This window comes from Sus scrofa, chromosome 7 (assembly GCF_054392235.1).
Source record: "Sus scrofa isolate SSC_HxYL_T2T_F1_AM1 chromosome 7, Sscrofa_HxYL_maternal_Yorkshire_Landrace_v2.0, whole genome shotgun sequence".
Lineage (NCBI taxonomy): Eukaryota > Metazoa > Chordata > Mammalia > Artiodactyla > Suidae > Sus > Sus scrofa.
Window position 1 is genome coordinate 134,574,912 of NC_139389.1, and position 21,843 is coordinate 134,596,754.

Sequence of the window (21,843 nt, forward strand, 5' to 3'; positions counted from 1 at the left end):
GGATTGGTTCTCTGAGTCTCTCTCAGGACCTCTTTCCTGTGTCTCTGTGGACAGTGGTTCGTGCTGAAGGAGGGCCCTTGTGTACGCAGGTTGGAAGAGGCAGGGTAAAGCACCAGTGTCGCGTGAAATGACATTTGTGTACCAGCTGTACGGGGTCACTGGGATTTGCAGGCTCTTGCATCCTTGCTGCTGGCCACCTCCTTCCTGCCCTGCCGCCCCTCCTCGGCAGGAGGCCGGCTGGGAATTGGTTCATTCAAAACAGAGCCTCCTCCCGGAGAGGAAATTTGTTTGCTTGGTTGAAATTCACCGCTCACACTTTGACAAACCCCATTTTCTATAGCAGTGACAGAAAAGCAGTTTTCTTCTGCTTCATGGTTCTGACAGTGTCGTAATCTTTCTAATGCCACACCTTAACTTGTGGGCTTGTTGAGGTGGCTTGTACCGCCTGGAAATGGGTGGATACTCTTCACACACGAACAGAACCCTCTAGTCCACTGATTCTCAAAACGGGTCCAGCATACTCACCTGGAGTGCACGATAAAAACAAACCCAAAACATCAAAAGTGCATTGCATTTTTTCCCTTGATCTGAGTGTATTTGTTTTCTGAAAATTCACGAAGATGTACCCTCATATATGCGCTTTTCTCTGTGCTTGTCATACTTTGTAAGAACTACACACATGCATTAATGTGTACGTAACATCATGCACGCACTATGCACATACATAAACATGAACATGCACGTGTGTGTATGCGTACATTTGCACAACAGGGTAGAGCCCAAGAGTGAGTCTTGTGAAGTCAGTATTTATCAGGAGGTTCCTTTCACTCAGGATTGGGAACTACTGAATTGGAGCACAGCTCTGATGGAGTTCAGGGATTCGCTAAGCTAATTCTGTGATTGTGAACTGCTGCTCCTCTTCCTTCTGGTTGACGCTCACAAATGTTTACAAAGGAATGAATTTTAATAATACTTTTCATTTCTGTAGTTTGACTCTTTATATTTTTATACCAAAGTATACAAAGCTTTTATATATGTATTTTTTATATGTGTTTATATATGTCTGTGTTTTGGGGGTCTTTGGGGGGGTTTTTTTTGGTCTTTTTAAGGGCCACACCCGATATGGAGGTTCCCAGGCTAGGGGTCCAATCAAAGCTGTAGTCTGCGGCCTACGCCACAGCCACAGCAACGCCAGATCCTTAACCCACTGAGCAAGGCCAGGGATCGAACCTCCATCCTCATGGATGCTAGTTGGGTTCTTTAACCACTGAGCCACGATGGGGACTCCTGTCTGTGTATTTATATATGTGTATTTTAAAATAAATTTTATTGGATATAGTTAACTTACAAAGTTGTGTTAGTTTCAGGTGCACAGCAAAGTAAAATTAGTTAGGCATATAGCCATTCTTTTCCTGATTCTTTTCCCATGTAGGTTATTACAAGTATTGAACAGATTACCCTGTGCCGTGCAGTAGCTCCTTGTGACCCATCTGGTTTAGGTCGGAGTGTGTATGTGTCAGTCCCAACCCCTCATCTATCCGTCCCTCCCCGTGTTTCCCTTTGGCAGCCATACATTTGGTTTCAAAATCTTTGAGTCTGTTTTTGTGTTGTAAGTTCTTTTGCATCATTTTTTATCGGATTCCGCATATTAGTGATCTCATGATGTTTGTCCTTCTCTGTCCGCCTTCCTTCAGTTAGTATGATAATTCCTAGGTCCATCCATGTTGGACCTAGAAATGGCAAATGGCATTATTTCAGTCTTTTTTACGGTTGGGTAATACTCCATTTGGTGTTTGTGTGTGTTTGTACAGAGTATTTATAAAATGTTTCTTATTTTATAAGTGGTGACATGGGTTTAGCGTGCAAGTTCCTGATAGAAACTACAGACTTGGACTCATGGTCCAGGGCTCTTTCTACTATAATTGGCCAGGAGGTTATAGGAATCAAGTGTTAGTCATTTTTTTCTTGCTCTTTTAATGTCAAGGAGTGTTGCTTTTGTTGAAGGAGGTGCAGACCTTGTCTTGAGCGTGTTTCTTGCTGCAGCTCAGATTCATGGAGCAGAACGTTAACCTGAGTGCACCCTTGCCTGCTGGAGGTCTGGTCATCACAGGGGCCGGCTCGTGAGAAACGCAGGAGGAGGCATGTGTCACCCGTGGGTCTTCCTCTTCACCCTAGACCTGGGCATTTTTTAAGAAAAAAGGTGGTGGTGGTTTTGATTAGTCACAACCGAGTATCATTCAAGGAGATTCCATTGTGGCTTAGCAGTAACGAACCTGACTGGTATCCGTGAGGACACAGGTTCAGTTCCTGGCCTCGTTCAGTGGGTTAAGGATCCAGCATTTCTGTGAGCTGTGGTGGAGGTCACAGACGTGGCTCCCATCTGGCGTTGCTGTGGCTGTGGTGTAGGCCGGCAGCTGCAGCTCTGATTCGACCCCTGGGAACTTCGTATGCTGCGGGTGTGGCCTTAAAAAAGCAAAAATAAGTAAATGTCATCTTAGTGATGATCAATTTTTACATGTGAAGATTCTACACATGCTTTTCTGGAGACTACACAAATGTATGAATACTAAATAAAGGAAGCAGAATGCTCTTTTCTTATTGGAAAGAAATTTAATATAGCACACACAAAATGTTTAAATCTAACGTTTAAATGTTTTTGTTTTTTTTTTTATCTTTTTGCCATTTCTTGGGCCGCTCCCATGGCATATGGAGTTTCCCAGGCTGGGGGTCGAATGGGAGCTGTAGCCACCAGCCTACACCAGAGCCACAGCAACGCGGGATCCAAGAAGCCATGTCTTCGACCTACACCACAGCTCACGGCAATGCCAGATCCTTAACCCACTGAACAAGGGCAGGGACTGAACCCGCAACCTCATGGTTCCTAGTCGGATTCGTTAACCACTGCGCCACGACGGGAACTCCAACGTTTAAACGTTGTAAAAATTATTCTTGAAATGTTAGCCCTGGAAGACACTTTTAAGTGTCTTAGACTGAAAAGGAAGCTGAGGCAGAGAGAGGCAGGGTTAACTTACCCAAGGTCATGGACGTTGATTCTGGGTGGAGCAGGCGTAGAGGAGCAGCTTAGGTAGGAAGAGATGCCAGAAGCCACGATCAGATTGTCTTGAGCTTGGGCTGGGTTTGGTAGTACTTACTGAGGTGCCAGAAGGTGGGAGAAGCCTTTTCTATAAAGTGGGATTTTAACAAACTACATTAAGAGATAGTGGCGTCACAAAGAAAGTGTGCTTTATACTAGGGAGGACTGGCTCATTACATTATGCTCTGGCGGAATCTCTGTGCTCATGTTTCTTAAGCCCCCCCCATACTTTCGAGATCATTGAAATGTTAACCGTAGTCGCGTTTGTGCCCACCAGGTGGCACTGTCGCTTTACCGAAATGATTTAAGCTCATTTCGATTCTTAGTGAGTCATGGCAATAATTTATTTTAATAATAAAAGGATGGGGGTTTGGGATGGAAATGCTATGAAACTGGGTTGTGACGATCTTTGTACAACTATAAATGTAATAAAATTCATTGAGTTAAAAAAAAAAAAAGAGGAAGAGGCAGCAGAGCGTTTTCTCCACCACACGAGGACACAGTGAGAAGGTGCCACCTTGACGCCAGAAAAGAGCTCTCTCGGGAACCAGATTGGCAGCACCTTGAATTTGGATTTCTCGGTTTCCAGAACCATGAGGAATACATGTATATTGTTGGAAAAATAATAATAGTAAAAGGAGATGCCATGATATTTGTTGCATATTCTTTTTTTTTAAGGGCCACACCTGCGGCATTTAGAAATTCCCAGCTAGGGATCAAATGAGAGCTCCAGCTGCCAGCCACAGCCACAGCCACACCAGAGTACAAGCAGCATCTGCAACCTACTCCGAAGCTCATGGCAGCACTGGATCCTAGTTGGGTTTGTAACCCGCTGAGCCGCAGTGGGAGCTCCCCGTCACCGTGTTGTTGAGAAACGTGGCACGCTCAGTCCTGAGAGGGAACTCAGTGCCCTCTCTCCTTTGCAGTACCTGAGGCCCTGTGACGGCTATGATGACACAAGTTCTTGAAGCCGTTTTAAGGCTATAGCTTTGCCAACCCACCTAATGGTGTCAGCCTGTTGCCCTGCATAGACTTCGGGTGTTCTGAGCCCCTTTGCCAGCCAGCAGTGAGGTGACGTCACCGTGGCGATTTTCATCTGCATTCTTCCCCTTCCTGACTTGAGCCTGAGACTCTTACCAACGGCCCTGGGGCAGTTAGATCCTTGGATTAAACATGAGCAGAGGCCCAGGCGAGGCCTGGCCCAGGGCACCCGTTTGCCTGTTGGCCTCACTCTCGCCGACGTCCTTCGTCTGCCTCAGCTCTTGGCTTCCCTCCCTCCCACTGAGTGACCAGTGCTGATGGCCTGGCTCAGCCCCTCGGACCTTGGAGAGACTGTTGCTGTCTCAAGTGCTGTCTCCTCCTGTCCCCCTTACTCTGAAGATAGGATGGTGCCTGGAGCCTCAACATCATGGGCGGTCCTGGGCCCGGGGAACCGAGTGGGTGAACGTGCTCTTTCTGCTACTTGCCAGCTCTGTGACCCTGGCCAGACGAGCTCGCTTCTCTGGGCTTCGGTTCCTTATTTGTGAATGGGGGGATCCTCGACTTACTGGAGCAGATCAGAAAGATAATCCTGGTGAAGAGTTTGAATGGCAGCCTGCACAATGGAAATGCTCAACAGTTTTTAAAATTACTCAGTGAGTTTGATTACATTTATGGTTGTGCATTTATGATCACAACCCAGTTTTATAGCATTTCCATCCCAAACTCCAAGCCCCCCCTCCCCAGTTGTCTCCTTTGGAAACCATAAGTTTTGTTTGTTTGTTTTGTGTGTGTGTGTGTGTGTGTGTGTCTTTTTTGCCATTTCTTGGGCCGCTCCCGTGGCATATGGAGGTTCTCAGGCTAGGGGTCGAATTGGAGCTGTAGCCACTGGCCTACGCCACAGCAGCGTGGGATCCGAGCCACGTCTTCGACCTACACCACAGCTCACAGCAACACCAGATCGTTAACCCACTGAGCAAGGGCAGGGACCGAACCCGCAACCTCATGGTTCCTAGTCAGATTCGTTAACCACTGAGCCACGATGGGAACTCCCAGCTTTTTTTTTTTTTTTTTTTTTCATAATGACTTTTATTTTTTCCATTATAGCTGACTTGCAGTGTTGTGTTAGTTTTCTGCTGCACAGCAAAGTGACCTAGTCACACATACATGTATACATTCTTTTTTCTCACATTATCATGTTCCATCACGAGTGACCAGATATATAGTGCCCAGTGCTGTACAGCAGGCTCTCTTTGCTTATCCATTCCAAAGGCAATAGTCTGCATTTATTAACCCCAGATTGCCAGTCCATCCCACTCCTTCCCCCTCCCTCTCGGCGACCACAAGTCTTTTCTCCAAGTCCATGGTTTTCTTTTCTGTGGAAAGGTTCACTTGTGCCCTATATTAGATTCCAGATATAAGTAAAATTATATGGTATTTGTCTTTCTCTTTCTGACTTACCTCACTAGAGTCTCTAGTTCCATCCGTGCTGCTGCAAATGGCATTATTTTGTTCTTTTTTATAGCTGAGTAGTATTCCATTGTGTATATATACCACATCTTCTTAATCCAGTCGTCTTTCGATAGGCATTTAGGTTGTTTCCATGTCTTGGCTATTGTGAATAGTGCTGCAGTGCACATGCGGGTGCATGTGTCTTTCTCAAGGAAAGTTTTGTCCGGGTGTATGCCCAAGAGTGGGATTGCTGGGTCATATGGTAGTTCTACGTATAGTTTTCTGGGGTACCTCCACACTGCTTTCCATAGTGGTTGTGCCAGTTTCCACTTGCTCCGGCAGTGCAGGGGGTTCCGTTTTCTCCACATCCTCTGCAGCACGTGTTATTTGTGGACTTACTAATGGTGGCCATTCTGACCTGTGTGAGGTGGTATCTCACAGTAGTTTTGATTTGCATGTCTCTAATCATGAGTGACGTTGAGCATTTTCTCATGTGTTTATTGGCCATCCGTATATCTTCTTTAGAGAAATGTCTGTTCAGGGCTTTTGCTGTTGAGTTATATAAGTTGTTTGTATATTTTAGAGATTAAGCAATTGTCAGTTGCATCGTTTGAAATTATTTTCCCCCATTCCATAAGTTGTCTTTTGGTTTTTTTATGGTTTCCTTTGCTGTGCAAAAGCTTGTCAGTTTGATTAGGTCGCATAAGTTTTTTAAAGTTCGTGAGTCAGTATCTGTTCTGCAAAGAAGTTCATTGTGTCCTTTTTGTAGATTCCACCTGTAAGTGAAAGCAGCATATGATGTTGGTGTCTCACTGTCTGACTTGGAGATTCTCAGATGTTAGCTACAGTTAGTTATTAGTGTACCTGTTGAATCTTTAGGAAACATTTCTTGATTTCTCATCATTAGTGTCATCATTATTTACTGACTGTTGTGCATCCCAACACTGTCCTCCACCCCCAGTGTTATTTTATGTATTTATGTTCTCTTCTGTCACCTGGGTGTTGTTTCAAGCTACTGCAAAAAATCCTCTTTCTTTTGTGTGTTGACTTGCAGTGCTCTGTACATAGTAAGGGCAGAAAAACATAACTCATTTACCTGAACTTTCCATAATGGTAAGTTCTTATCAAAAAAAGCCGTGAATAGTCCATGTGCTTCTTAAAGGCTCGGAGTGATGCATTTTTCTTTATCTGTCATAACTCGAGACGAGTTTTTGAATTTTCTAAAATACTGCATATCATGCAACGATAGAATTGCTCTTAGAGCAGAGTACACTGAACCCCGTGTCTGATTCTTCTGCTTCTGAGGGCAGATTAGAATGTTAGCCAAGCTGCCCGAGGCAACCCTGCTTCTGCCTCGCAGATGATGCCCTGGACTGTCCGTGTGCCCTGAGGAAGGCTGGTGGTACAGATGCCCAGGCCCGGCAAGGAGTGTTCTGGCATTTCCTTGAGCCATGTGGACTCTGCTCCCTGTCCCGAGCACAGCACACTGAATGACTGCCGCGGTAGCTTCTCGCCCCAGGTTGGGATGGTCTCTGGTTAACCTTTAATCTGCTGGTCATTGTTGCCAGATAGAAGAAAACGTTGGAAATGTCCCCACTGACCTGGCTTGCTTTTTTTTTTTTTTTTTTGTCTTTTTGCCATTTCTAGGGCCGCTCCCGTGGCATATGGAGGTTCCCAGGCTAGGGGTCCACTCGGAGCTGTAGCCACCAGCCTACGCCAGAGCCTCAGCAACGCGGGATCCGAGCTGCGTCTGCAACCTACACCACAGCTCACGGCAACGCTGGATCCCCAACCCACTGAGCAAGGCCAGGGATCAAACCCGCAACCTCATGGTTCCTAGTCGGATTCATTAACCACTGAGCCATGATGGGAACTCCTGACCTGGCTTTCTTTGTCTGGGTCAGCTTGTTTTTTGCTTCCCTTCCTGTTTGATCTTCTGTCCACCACCTCAAGCATCTGGTCATCCTTTGTTTTTCATAAGAGCAGTTGGGAGTGGATTTTGCTTTCTTGGGTTGAAAGCTCACTTTTGCTTAAGGAGACCATGTGGGAGGTTTTGAAAAACCTAGACTTCCATTTTCTTCCTGACCTACCAGCAGGTCCTGGCAGCCTGTGTGAAGGAGGCAGGCAGGCGGGGAGGGCACTGGGAGTCCAGAACCCGTGGTGGGCAGCTGTCCCTCTGGGGAAGGGAGCGAGGGCTGGGCTCTACAGACTAGGAAGGTGGCGAGACAAGGCCTGTCCGCAGCGACATTTGTCCGATGGCTCTGTTCCGAATGCCCAAGACACTGAGCGTGGAGCAGGGAGAGAGTTCCTGGCACAGTGGGGTTCTCCGTCAGGGTCACCCAGCTCCTTCCTGGGAGCTGCCAGAGGCAGCACAGCCGTAGTACGGTGCTTGCCCTGTGTCAGGCACCACTGGTAGTTCATGTCCCGTAGTTTGCATCTGTTAATCTGTTCATACCCGAATTTCTTCCTCCCCCACCCCCTCTGATAACCATGCTTTTTTCTGGGTCTGTGAGTCTGTTTCTGTTTTGCGTATAGATCGATTTGTATTATTTTTTAGATCGCGCGTATAAGTGATACCGTATAACATTGGTCTTACTCTGCCTTGTTTCTCATGGTACCATGATCTCTAGTCCATCTGTGTTGCTGCAGATGGCATTGTTTCACTCTTTGTCATGGCTGAGTATGATCACACAGCACATCTTCTTTATCCATTCGTCTCTTGATAGGCACGTAGGTTGTGTCCACATCTTGGGTGTTGTAAATAGTGCCTCTGTGAACCTTGGGGTGTGTGTATCTTTTCAAATTAGAGTTTTCATCTTCTCCAGATGACACACCAAGGAATGGGATTGCTGAATCATTTTGTAGCTCTATTTTAGTGTCTTTAAGGAAACTCCATACTGATCTGCGAAGTGGCTGCGCCAGTTTACGTTCCCACCAGCAGTGTAGGAGGATTCCCTTTTCTCCACATCCTCTCCAGCATGTGTTATTGGTAGACTTTTTGATATGTGCTGCCTTTCAACTTGCTAGAAAAAGAACCTAAAATGTTGACATTGTACATATCACAGCTCCTCCAGCATTCACTGAGCAAACGTTTATCTGTTTAACCTTTGTTGGACATTGGGGGCAACAAAAAGAGTGAAAGATCGGAATTCCCATTGTGGCTCAGTGGGTTAAGAACCTGACATACTGTCAGTGAGGATGTGGGTTCGGTCCCTGGCCTCGATCAGTGGGTTAAGGATCCGGCGTTGCCCTGAGCTGTGGTGCGGGCTCGGATCCAGTGTGGCTGTGGCTGTGGCCTAGGCTTGCAGCTGCAGCTCTGATTCACCCCCTAGCCTGGGAACTTCCATGTACCATGTGCGTGGCCATAAAAATCAACAAAGGAAAATAATGCAAAACTCTGTTTTTGCTAGTGGGTATCAGATGGTAATTCTTTTGCAAGCTGCAAGACTCCCCATATTTTAACTTATTTCATTGCACGTTCAAGGTGCATGGCTGCTACACCAGGTAACTTCATTTAAATAGCTCTGCTGGAGTTCTTTCCACTTTGCTGTTATTTTGCTTTCTCCTCAGGGTGGTCTCCAAGAAAATCAAGAAGGCATATGATTTGAAAAGCCCCCTTAGTAAGAATGCCTGGTTGTTTACGGCAGATGCTCTATCCACCCTTAGCTGCAGCAGTTGGAATCCAGTTTTAATCTGGTTTACTGTTCCTACCACTAGGAACATAACTAATTTTTATGTTAAATAACAAAAGAACAGATGAAAATATAAAAAGCTTTCAAAGAATGCTTTTGTTTCCCTTGTAATTTTTTTTTTTTTTTTTTTTGTCTTTTTGCTATTTCTTTGGGCCACTCCTGCGGCATATGGAGGTTCCCAGGCTAGGAGTCGAATTGGAGCCGTAGCCACTGGCCTACACCAGAGCCACAGCAACACGGGATCTGAGCCGAGTCTGCAACCTACACCACGGCAACGCGGGATCGTTAACCCACTGAGCAAGGGCAGGGACCGAACCCGCAACCTCATTGTTCCTAGTCAGATTCGTTAACCACTGCACCACAACGGGAACTCCCTCCCTTGTAATTTTTTTAGGTAAATCTGGTTAGAGACACTAGGGACCCTGGAACTGATGTAGCAGGTTCTGCCTGGGGAGTAGACGAGTGTCTGCCCTGGGAACCGTGGGCAGGAAGGCCCGAGGGAGCCTGAGTGGGCCTCCCTCATCGCCCACCCAGCCTCTGTGTGGGTGTGCTTAAAGATCACGTGACTGACTGGTACCTGCACACATCGCGCGGTCCTTACGCAGCCAAGGTAAATAATAGCGCCTGGAAGCCTGGATGCTCACAGAGCTGCGGATACATAGCGGAAGTTCGAGGTTCCTATATTGTTTGTTCACCAAATATTTATTAAAAGAAGGAACCCTTAAAGCAGACCTCAGGGTTGACCCTCAGTCACTGTACATTGTTCTCTCTTGATCTTAATGTGTTCTTGGTCTGAGCACATCTCATTACCTGGCTTTCATCCTCTGACCCGCAGTCCATCCCCAGGGCCCAACTGCTCATCTCTGCAGTGCGAGCCTCACCAGCACCTCCCAGAACAGCTCTGTCCAGCCAGGTTTGCACAGCCACCTTCCGGTGCAGCCTTACCTTTTGTTGCCTTTTTTTTTTTTTTTTAAATAAAGAACCTTAGAGGACTTTTCTCTTATTTGGCATAATCTCCTTTATTGGAAAGTAATAATAAGCAAGGGACACACTTTGGAATATTTCCTCCCCCATTTAAAAAAATGACCAGTTTCAGAGTTCCCGCTGTGGTGCAGTGGGATCGATGGCATCTTGTGAGTGTTGGGACACAGGTTCTATCCCAGGCCCAGCACAGTGGGTTAAGGATCCGATGCCTCAGCTGTGGCGTAGGTCAGGACTTTGGCTCGGATCTGATCCGTGGCCCGGGAGCTCCAGATGCTGCAGGGTGGCCAAAAGAGAGAGGAAAGATCACCAGTTTCAACTTTTGTGACAAACAAGGGCCTTTAGTTTATCATGCACTGATTCTCAGGTAAATTGGAATTTTACTGTGTTCTGAGTGGAGTAACCAGCTCTTTAGCTGTAAAAAAAGAAAATCACTGCCTTAATATTGACATGCATTATATGTAGTCACTGTTGAACTAAATTGACCCTTTTGTCAGTGGAAAAAAAACTGCTTCTAGTGGTAGAATATACACCCTAATAAGAGTTTGATTTCTTTTTCAGAATTGATTTATTTTTCTTAAATTGGTTGTCAGTTGTACCACAATTAGGAAGGGTGACTGTGAAATAACTGAATAGTTTACTGAAACTTAAAGCTCTGACTTATATCACCTTTCTTCTGCTCGCTGTGTTAACACTCTGAGCCTCTTTTCTCAATTCTACGCTTGGTTTGTGCCTGGAAAGTAAGATTTGGGAGAAAAGGCAGCGGGGGCTACTAGGATTTAGTGTTTCATACATTTCTGTGCTACTCACTTTTTTCCTTTCTGAACTTACTTATTTTTGTGATTTATAAAGAAGAGTCATACATGGACATAAGGAAGTGATATTATTAGTCTTATTTTTCTGAAAGAGTAGGCTGTGTAGAGAGGAAGTAGGTCTGTTGCTGGGCGTGGCAACTTCTGGAGTTTGAGTCCATCAGTTTTCCTTGGTGTTTCCTTAGGGCTTGAAAGCTGACACTTGCCATCTTGGATGGGAGTTTGAAAGCAGATACTAGCCATTGGTTCATGTAGTTTATCTCTTACATTTTTTTTTTAACATAAAAGTAGATTGCTTGTTCTCCAGCCTCAACTAAGACTAAAAGCAGTTCCCCATTTAACATTCCTTTTTATTTCTAAATAATAATTATTATTTTTTAAGAACTGCACCCACAGCATATGGAAGTTCCCAGGTTGGGGTCGAATCGGAGCCACAGCCACAACCACAGCAATGTGGGATCCAAGCCACATCTGTTAACCTACACCACAGCTCATGGTAACACCAGGTCCTTAACCCACTGATCGAGGCCAGCGATCGAACCTGCATCCTCGTGGATACTAGTTGGGTTCATTCGTGCTGAGCCACAATGGGAACTCCCTAAATAATTACTTTTCAAAGTACCAAAGTAATACTTGTTTACTACAGAAAATTTGAGTAGAACGAAGTTAAAAAAAATCGTCTCGGAGTTCCCATTGTGGCACAGTGGAAGCAAATCTGACTAGTAACCATGAGGATGCAGGTTCAACCCCTGACCTCGCTCAGTGGGTTAAGGATCTGGTGTTGCCATGAGCTGTGGTGTAGGTCGCAGACATGGCTTGGATGCCGTGTTGCTGTGGCTGTGGTGTAGGCCGGCAGCTGCAGCTCCGATTTGACCCCTAGCCTGGGAACTTCCATACGCCACAAGGTGCGGACCTAAAAAAAAAAAAAATCGTCTCACCATCCAGAAATAAGTACTGTTAATATCTGAGTGTATTTGCATCCATTTCTCTGTGGGATTTATATATGTAAGCTCTGTAATGGGATCATGGGACGTAGTTCTGCTTGGTCCTGTCTGTTCTTCAGCTTTACTCTTGCACGTGGCAGGCCTGGACTATATACCCCGTGGCAGGCTTGGTGCCCATCGACTGCACTGCCCTCGGTTTGCTTACTGGCCTCTTGTCTTGTCTTGCAGTGGATGAGTACATTGCCATCGCTAAGGAGAAGCATGGGTACAACATGGAACAGGTAACGGCATGGTTCACTTTTTTGTTCTGAGTGTGGGGGAGCATCTTGTCCTCATTAGCGATGTTTTGGTGGTTACGAGCAGTGTCATACAAAGCCCCTGCTCTCCTTCTTACTGAGGGGAAAGGCGGAGGACCCTTTGATGTGAAAGGCGCCTGGGTTTTCCTGCAGGTCTGCACTGTTCAGGAAGGCAGTGGCGCTTAGGTGCTGAGCACAGTGCTTTCTTACTTAAATATGTGCCTTGTCATCCTTGTGGTTGTGCGGTGGGATTTCCTGACTCTTGTTGTCACACTCAGATCTACAGTGTTTTAATATTAATTTTTTTTTTTTTTAAGGGCCGCATGTGCAGCGTATGGAAGTTCCCAGGCTAGGGGTTGAATCAGAGCTGCAGCTGCCAGCCTACGGCACAGCCACAGCAACACAGGATCCCCACAGCTCACAGCAACGCTGGATCCTTAACCCACTGAGCAAGGCCAAGGATGCCCCAAATCCTCATGGTTACTAGGCAGGTTCATTACCACTGAGCCACAAAGGGAACTCACAATACTAATTGTTTTGAATCACTTTGAAGCTGTAAATTTTGACTAAGGTTTCCTTTTAAAAATTGTTTGGAGGCAACTAATGAGACATCCACAAGATGTTTCTCCAAAAGCATGATGTCTTATTCAGCCTTATTTGTCAATATAACTTTTAAAGTAATCACGTTAAGTGGTTAGTGCTCGCCCTTTCATTGCTGTAGATTCGACAGCCTGTGACCAAAACTTCCCATTGACCCCAGTGCCCAAGTAGGTTATGTAGACCCGGCCCCCTTACTTCTGGGTGTTCTGCTGTAGAGCTCTTAGGAACTACGGTAAGGAAGTTCCCGAACCTTTCAAAGCAAGGAATGTGTACTCCTCTGTCTCCAAACCCTGCTCATAAACTTCACAAAGCTGCTCAGAAAATCATCAGTTTTCTATTCTGTTTAGAAAGTATAAATATTATTGGGTGATTGCTAAATGCACTCGTGTGAATTTTTAAGGATTTTGGTCTTCAAACGTGAGCATTTCCACTTTAAAATTGAAATACAGGAAGTTTTCTCAGGAAAGTATTCCTAAATTCTCTTATTTCTAATTTGTTTTTCATCCATTGGTTTTTCTTTTTTTGCTTTTCTGAGCTGAAAAAAATTCATTTACATTTTTTGGGGGGAGGGAGAAAGACCAGCAAATGGTTGCATGCTTTGTGGAGCACTTCCTCCGTCATTCGCAGCGGCTTTCAAGGGACCTTGACCAGCGCAGACGCAGAGCTGTGCTGTTCCTGCAGTTCCCTCGCTACGACCAGGGGCCCGTTGCTCAGTGTCTCAGGACCTCCGCGTCCCAGTTGGAAAAGTGAGATTAGCGAGTGTGCAAAGGGCACCTGTCAGCGCCTGCCACTTAGCGGCGTCTCTGAGTTCGTTGGTGGGTGGGAAGAGGTACACCTGCCCCTCTCGCCAGCCTCATTTCCACGTCAGTGTTCCTCCCGTTGTGGGTCTAAAAATTTCCTTGATACTGTTTTTCTAGGCTCTTGGGATGCTCTTTTGGCATAAGCATAATATTGAAAAATCATTGGCTGATTTGCCCAACTTCACCCCCTTCCCAGATGAGTGGACTGTGGAAGATAAAGTCTTGTTTGAGCAGGCCTTCAGTTTTCACGGGAAGACATTCCATCGGATCCAGCAAATGGTGAGTAGGCGCACCCTGCGTGTCGTCCCCAGCCCAGCCCAGCCCCGAGTGCCTGGGAGGAGGGACTGTCATCCACCCGTTTGTAGTAGAGCTCCCTTTAGGAAAAGCAGCTCACCAGAGAGCTGGGGGTGGGAGTGAAGCTCTTCCAGCGCCTCCCAGCTCCCAGCTGGAGCGCAGCCCTTCCCACCCCCACCCCCGTCCCCCCGTTGGGGCTCCTCGGAGTGTCTCTCGGGCAGGGGTCATGGTGGCACTCGAAGAGGGCGAGTGTCAGGGCCCCTGTCTCCCTGGGGAGTTTGCTCATCTCTTATCTTCTACCCTGAAAGCTTCTCGAAGTTACATTAGTGCTAAAATGAATTTTTTTAAATTACCTGGAAGTTACGTTAGAAACTTTAGTTGTGTGAAAACTGACTCATCTTACACTGACTTTGCAGTCTTTCATGAGCTGAGTTCAGTTCAAACTTTAGTCATTTTAAAATGTATTGATGAAAGCTTTGTTATGAATTCAGAGAAAAATGGCTGTGACTTAAGACATTTCTGAATATGCAGAGTGGTCCTTATTAAATATATCTAAACGCATTTGATTTTTAAAGATTAGTTTTAGATCTAAACCAACTCATTTTTTATGTTGAGCTTCCTGATAAGTCTATAGCAAGTCTGGTGAAATTTTACTACTCCTGGAAGAAGACGAGGACTAAAACCAGCGTGATGGATCGCCACGCTCGCAAGCAGAAACGAGAGCGGGAGGAAAGGTCGGTACCACACGTGGCGGGGTCTCGCCATGGAGGGGACCTTGAGGTCACGGGAACGGCTCAGCCAGTGGGTACACGAGGAAAGGTGCAGGGACCTTCCCGGTGGAACCCAAACGCACACGCGTGTTCCCCAGCCTCGGCGTGCCGCTCTCCCTGCAGGCGGCCCAGTCCCGATCAGAGGGCGCCTTCCCACGCTGCTTCTGCGCCTGCAGCATCTCCTTCAAGTAGAAACCTCCCATTATTTCCTAGGTTGAAATTTACTTGGTAGGTTTGAGTAGAATCAGTTGGCATGTGTTCATGTTTTGTTTGTTAAGATCTACAGCTTAGATGCGTCCGTCTTGTGTATGTGAGTGAGAGGGGGGTTTAGGACTTGCTGAGCAGGAGGTCAGTTTAAGGAGAGCTTGTAGTCCTCGCCCTCACGCACACGTACGTGCGGCACAGAGCTCTCCCACAGAGGGAGCTCTCCCACAGAGGGAGCTCCAGGCTCCCCCGGGAGGGTCTGCTGACGGACTCTCGCGCGTGGGCTCAGGGCAGGCCTTCCCAGGCCTCTGTCCTCAGCTCCAGAGTGAGGAAGCGTAAGTCTGGAAGGCAGTCGCTAACATAATCCATGGGTTTGGCTTTAGTGGAAATACAGGTGGCTTTTAAAATTGTCTTTTCTAATGTATGCTATTTTATCGGTTAACAGTGCAGAGCAACACGAAGGAGGCTAGACTGTGTTGTCCCCACGGCCCCATCTCAGGACAGTGCTCTATGGTTCCGAATGAAAGGGAACACAACGTGGCAATGAATTGAGTACCGCTTTGGGAGAATTTAAAAATCTGGGCACGGGAGTTCCCGTTGTGGCGCAGCAGATACAAATCTGACCGGGAACATGAGGTTGTGGGTTCGATCCCTGGCCTCACTCAGTGGGTTATGGGTCCGACATTGCCATGACATTGCTGTGGTGTAGGTCGCAGACGCAGCTCGGATCCCGCGTTGCTGTGGCTCTGGTATAGGCTGGTGGCTACAGCTCCAAATAGACCCCTAGCCTGGGAACCTCCATATGCCGTGGGTATGGCCCAAAAAGACAAAAAATAAATGAAAATCTGGGTGCAGGTATAAAATGAGAGTCATGCTGAGACATCCTCAAAGCTCTTTCCAACTGTAAGATTTCCATAAACTTGTTGACCTTGACACACCTGCATGTTTTTTGGTCTGCAGCATTTGTAACCAGTGAGTTTACTTATGGATCAGTACCCGTTGTAACCAGAGAAAAGTAGCAAATGCTACTGAGTTTGTTAGGTTGGTTGGTTGGTTTTGGCTGTATCCTCGGCATATGGAAATTCCCAGGCCGTGGACTGAACCTCATCCGTAGCCACGGCAACACCAGTCCTTAACCCATTGTACCACAAGCAGGGACTCCTGAGTTTGTTTCTAGAGTTACAGCAACTTTTTCTTTTTGCCTTTTTTTTTTTTTTTTGCTTTTTAGGGCTGCACTTGTGGCATATGGAGGTTCCCAAGCTAAGGGTTTTGTTGTTGTTTTTATGGCCGCACCCACAACATATGGAAGTTCCTAGGCCAGGTATTGACTCTGAGCCCCAGCTGAGACCTGAGGTGTAGCTGCAGCTGTGGTGATGCCAGATCCTTTTAACCCGCTACACTGGGCTGGGAATTGAACCCTAGACTCTGCAGTGACCTGAGCTACTGCAGTTGTATTCTTTTTTTTTGGCTACCCCTTGGCATATGGAGTTCTGGAACCAGGGAACAGATTGCAACCTAAGCTGCGGCTGTGGCAATGCCAGACCCTTAATCCACTATGCCAGGCCAGGGATCGAATCTGTGTTCCGGTGCTTTCAAGACACTCCTCCCGTTGTGCCTGCAGTTGAGTTCTTAAGCCACGGCACCAACCCTAAGGTCCAGTTTGCTGTTTACAAAGTTTATTACTACACACAAGTGCATTTTACTAGGCTGAAATCAGAATTACATTGGAAACAGAAAAGCTTGGGCTTTGTCACCCTCAGTAGGAAATGAAGAGAGCATTGGCGGGCCCAGCTCCATCCTACTTTGCTGCCCTCTCCCTGCACCTCCACCTCTCTGGGTGCACGTGGGAGGGGGGCACCCCGGCCGGCTGGCCAGCTGCAGCAGGAGCACCTGAGAGGTTGTTGCCTTTCTGTCGGGACCTGCCTGTGAAACATAGGGGCCGGCCTGGGGGGACTCCCTCCTCCGGGCTCATTCTCCCCTCCGCTGGACGCGGACACGCTCTCCTCAGCCAGCACTTCTCACCTCCATAGCCCCTGGGGGCGAGGGGGGAGCACCATGGGTGTATCAGCTGGGGTGCGTCCCTGAGACGTTGACTTTTGAAACCCTGAGTTGTTCTGCTGCCACCACGGCTGGTTTCAGCTGTGGGCAGCCTGGGGCAGGCCGCCTGACCTCCGCGAGCCTTCGCTTCCTCATTTTTCGTCTTTTTCAATAAAGGTCCTGTCTCCCACAGGACTTCTCTTGCTCTCTGTCTTTCTTTTTTTAGTAAGAAATACTACATAGGAAGGATATAAACAAAAACATGCTCTAACTTTGTGTTAAATCTGTGATGAAATCAATTTATTGCTTCCATTTATGTATTAAATAGAGTTAATACCAAATAATCTTCGACTAACTTGTCTTGTCTTCCAGTGAGGATGAGCTAGAAGACCCAAACGGAACTAACCCAGTTGACGCTGAGATTGATCAAAACAAGGAAAGCAAGAAGGAGGTATTTTCCCCCTCATGTTGTTACGGCAAATCAATTTTATGACTGATTTCATAAGTAAAACATTCCTCTTTCTTATTCTGCCTCATATATCAAGTGCCATGTGTGAGGCATCATGATGTGGCTTTTTTTTTTTTCCTTTTCTTTTTAGGGCCCCACCCAGGGCATATGGAAGTTCCCAAACCAGGGGTCAAATCAGAGCTGCAGCTGCCAGCCTATAGCAACGCCACATCCGAGCCATGTCTGTGACCTACACCACAGGTCACGGCAACGCCGGATCCTTGACCCACTGAGCAAGGCCAGGGATCAAACCTATGTCTTCATGGATGCAAGTCTGGTTCGTTTCCACTGAGCCACAGCATGAACTCTTATGATGTGGCTTTTAAACTTTACTAACTTTGCCTTTTAGAATTTAAGTTTTTGTTCGCCAAGAAATATGAGTAAAGGAAGCCTTAAAGGAAAAGACAGTATTAACGAGGAAAGATGAGCGGCAGCAGTCCTCACGCCTCCGCTCCTGAGCCGTCCGCTCCGTGGGTTAGGAAGCGGCCTGCTGAGGACCAGGCTTCAGCTCAGCCCCTGCTCTCCTGCAGCCGCCAGGGCCTGCACTCTCTGGTAAAGGCTGCCCTGAGAACAGTGGGGTGTCTGGATGGTCTCAGCCTTTTGCGGGGGCGGGGGCGGTGCAGTCTTGGATCCCTGAGGCTCTGAGGAGATGCAGCACCCTGACCTCCATTCGGAAGCCACCCCTGCCTGCCGCAGGTCCCTGATGGGATGGCTGCCCCTGCCAGTCCTGGAGGAGGGCTCTCTGCCCACCAGTGCCTGTCAGCCCCTCGGTTCAGGCTGGAGCCCTGGATCCCGGTGTGGGTATGAGGAAAGACAAAAAGGCTAAACTTGATTGACGGATTCCATGCCCACAGCATGCAGAAGTTCTGGGGCCGGGGATTGAACCCAGGCCACAGCAGCAGCAGCAGCAACGCCAGATCCTTAACCACCGGGCCACCAGAGAGCTCCTAGACATACCTAGACTTTAAAATCACACACTAACCCACGCCTTTTTGTGGACACGTAGGAAATAGAGCAAAACAAAAAGGAAACAAGGAAAATGACGTGCAGTGTCACCGCCCATCACCACTGTCGGGGACCCTTTCTAGACCACCTCCTCTGCACGGTGTACGTGCCCGCACACGCAATTCTGAATCTATACTCGTAAAAAATGTAAAGAGGAATCTATGTAATTTGTATAGCCTGTGAAATTTACTTTGAACGTATTTTTATGTCACATGTATCTGTGTGCATAACTGTGTGCCGCTCTAGCACGCACGTCTTTTGTAATTGAGTTAATTAGTCTTATACGGGTTTTTGGTCTTTTTCATTCTGCCTTTGGCTGAGCTCATAACTATGTATTTGTGCACTTAATTTTTTCCATTAGAATTAATGTCTGGCAGTTGAGTTACTGAGTCAAAGTGTTCTAGATACATTCTTAAGACTTCTTTTGGGGTAATAAACATCACCCCATAGGAAACTGGTAATTCACTCGGGATGGCACTCTTAGCAGTGATTTATGTGACGGTCCAAATAGCAAGGTCACTCGAAAGATTAGCTGCATTGCATTGTTGGGGAAATCAAGTTGTATCTGAAGTCTTTAGTAAGCTTTGTTTTGATGCATTGTTATTTATTAGGTTCTTTAATGGAACGTTTTAAATGAAAGAGCGCCTTGATTTTTTATTACTTTCTGTAATTTTTATTTGTATGGCATGGTTTCTGATTTAAAAAGAAAATGGTTAAATCTTAGTTTCTTTATGCACTAAGATGTTGCTAAACAGACACAGTGGGCAGCCTTTACTGGCCAGCACACAACATAGGCTGTTGCCTGCGAATATTGTTACATATTGTTTATTACCGCATGTTCAAGAGCTGTTGCTGCCATCATAGTTTTCGTGGTCTTTTTATCTCAGTTTTTAATATGAAGGAAGAAGCCTCAGTGTATTTTCAGGTTTATCAGCAAATGTTGATATACTAACAGGATAAGTTGATGAACAGCTGGCCAAATATTACCGATAAGATGCTATCCTTTCCTTGCTGAGATTTTACCGCATTTCATTTCCAAAGGGTTTGATTTTAGAGAAGGCATTTTAAAAAACTACAAGCAGTCATGCTTTTTTATTTTCTTTTCCTTTTTGCTTTTTAGGGCCACACCTGTGGCATATGGAAGTTCCCGGGCTAGGGGTCAAATCAGAACTGTAGCTGCTGGCCTGCACCACAGATACAGCACTGCGGGATCCGAGCCGAGTCTGTGACCTACGCCACGGCAACGCCAGATCCCCAACATGGTAACGGTGATGACGGGTGATGATACTCACATCAATTTCATTTTTTCTTTTTTGTTTTTAGCTCTGTTTCCTACGTGTCTACCATTGAGTGAGGTCAGGAATCAAACCCGAATCCTCATGGATACTAGTTGGATTTGTTTCCACTGAGCCACAATGCGAACTCCCAATCATGCATTTTTAAGTGACAGCATCTAGTTTTTGGTTTTTGTTTTTTTTTTTTTTTGTCTTTTCTAGGGCCGCTCCCGCGGCATATGGAGGTTGCCAGGCTAGGGGTCGAATAGGAGCTGTAGCTGCCAGCCTGCGCCAGAGCCACAGCAACGCAGGATCCAAGCCGAGTCTGCGACCTGCACCATCGCTTACAGCAACACCGGATCCTTAACCCACTCAGGGCAGCCAGGGATCGAACCCACAACCTCATGGTTCCTAGTCGGATTTGTTAACCACTGCGCCACGACGGGAACTCCAGCATGTAGTTTTTGAAGGCACTTATGCAGTTGCCCTACAAGTTGTGTCATCAAAAAGAAGTGTATAGGAGTTCCCGTCGCGGCTCAGTGGTTAACGAATCCGACTAGGAACCATGGGGTTGCGGGTTTGATCCCTGGCCTTGCTCAGTGGGTTGACGATCCGGCGTTGCCAAGAGCTGTGGTGTAGGTCGCAGACGAGGCTCAGATCTCGCGTTGCTGTGGCTGTGGTGTAGGCCGGCGGCTACAGCCTGGGAACCTCCATATGCCGTGGGAGCGGCCCAAGAAATGGCAAAAAGACCAAAAAAAAAAAAGTGTATAAAAATGTTATCGTTTCATATTGAAGTTTATGTTTATATAGACTTCTGTAAGGATTCAAAGAAGTGAAACGTCGTTATACATATATGCACTGAGTCTGTCTTTTTTTCTTTTTCTTTCTGTGGCCATATGTCCATCTCTCTTGCTGGGGACTGTCAGGATGAAATAACTCCTGCGTCTATACCAAGCTCACCAGAAGGGAATACAGATTATTTTTCTTTCCTCTTTTACTGCAGGAAGCTGGGCATGCTTATTGTCAGAGGTTTGTAGAGTAAGAGGCTGTATCTGTACAGGGAGGAAGTGGAGTCTACTTTGAAGTGTTTATTCAGTCAGAGTTCAGTAGCCACTGTTTTTGTCTGTTAACTGTGTATGAGAATTTGTAGAAATGAGTTTTGATATGGCATGGTGTGTGTCTTAGTTTGAAGCCATGCTAAGAAAATATCCTTGTTACGACTGTTCATTTGGCATTTTAATTTTTATTTTCTCATTTATCAAATATGTGTATCACGCAGGTTCCCCCTACTGAGACAATTCCTCAGATCAAAAAAGAAAAACACAGTACACAAGCTAAGAACAGAGCAAAAAGGAAACCTCCGAAAGGAATGTTTCTCTCTCAAGAAGACGTCGAGGCCGTTTCCGCCAATGCCACTGCTGCTACCACGGTGCTGAGACAGCTGGACATGGAGCTGGTTTCGATCAAACGTCAGGTACCCGAGGCCCACCAGGTCAAAGCCTGGGTGATAGCTGTCAGTCTCCGTGACTTCTCGTAGTGTGAGCACACCCACGTGGCCTCTGTCTGGCTCAGGACGTGGAATGATGCCTCCAGTGCTCCCTTCATTTCCCGGCAGCCACTGCTCCCCTCCAGAAACGCATCTGCCTCAGAGGCTCCACGAACCCCCTCACTCGTTACCCCGCTTCTCCCAGTAGGTGGCCCCTGTTCGGACTTATTTTTGTCTTTTTTTGGATTTTATATACACAAAATGATGGGTAGGGGTGTGTGTATGTGCACATGCGTGCATTTTAGGTGTGGCTTTTATTCCACAGGTGACATGTACTCAAGTAATTACAGAGCTCATTGCCGTAGGACCACCCAACAGGTGCTTCATTTTGCTTTGAGGAGACCTCTGGGTCATTTCCCGTTTTTGAATCTTCCACACAGTACTGTGGAAGGAAGCTTCCTCTCTGTGGTCCTTGGTGCTGTGTGTGTGTCTTTGCTGGATCTACGCAGAAGGGTGCGTTGCTGGTGACAGAGTGCGCATACGTCCAGCGTGTACTGGACAGAGCCAGACGGTGTCCCATGGTGGTTTCGTCGATGTCTGGAGTTGTGGTTGCATC

At 46.7% G+C, this 21,843-nt stretch overlaps 1 protein-coding gene across 2 annotated transcripts in view; it reads left to right on the forward strand.

Moving 5' to 3' along the window:
* The window catches only part of RCOR1 (REST corepressor 1), a 137,717-nt gene that overhangs the window by 103,356 nt on the left and 12,518 nt on the right, over positions 1-21,843 (forward strand). For both annotated transcript variants that reach the window (XM_001927777.7, XM_084970242.1), the window contains 5 exons: positions 12,182-12,234; positions 13,767-13,928; positions 14,559-14,677; positions 17,327-17,405; positions 21,021-21,215. In XM_001927777.7, coding sequence (XP_001927812.4) covers positions 12,182-12,234; positions 13,767-13,928; positions 14,559-14,677; positions 17,327-17,405; positions 21,021-21,215 — 608 coding nt within the window. The remainder of the gene's footprint in view (positions 1-12,181; positions 12,235-13,766; positions 13,929-14,558; positions 14,678-17,326; positions 17,406-21,020; positions 21,216-21,843) is intronic.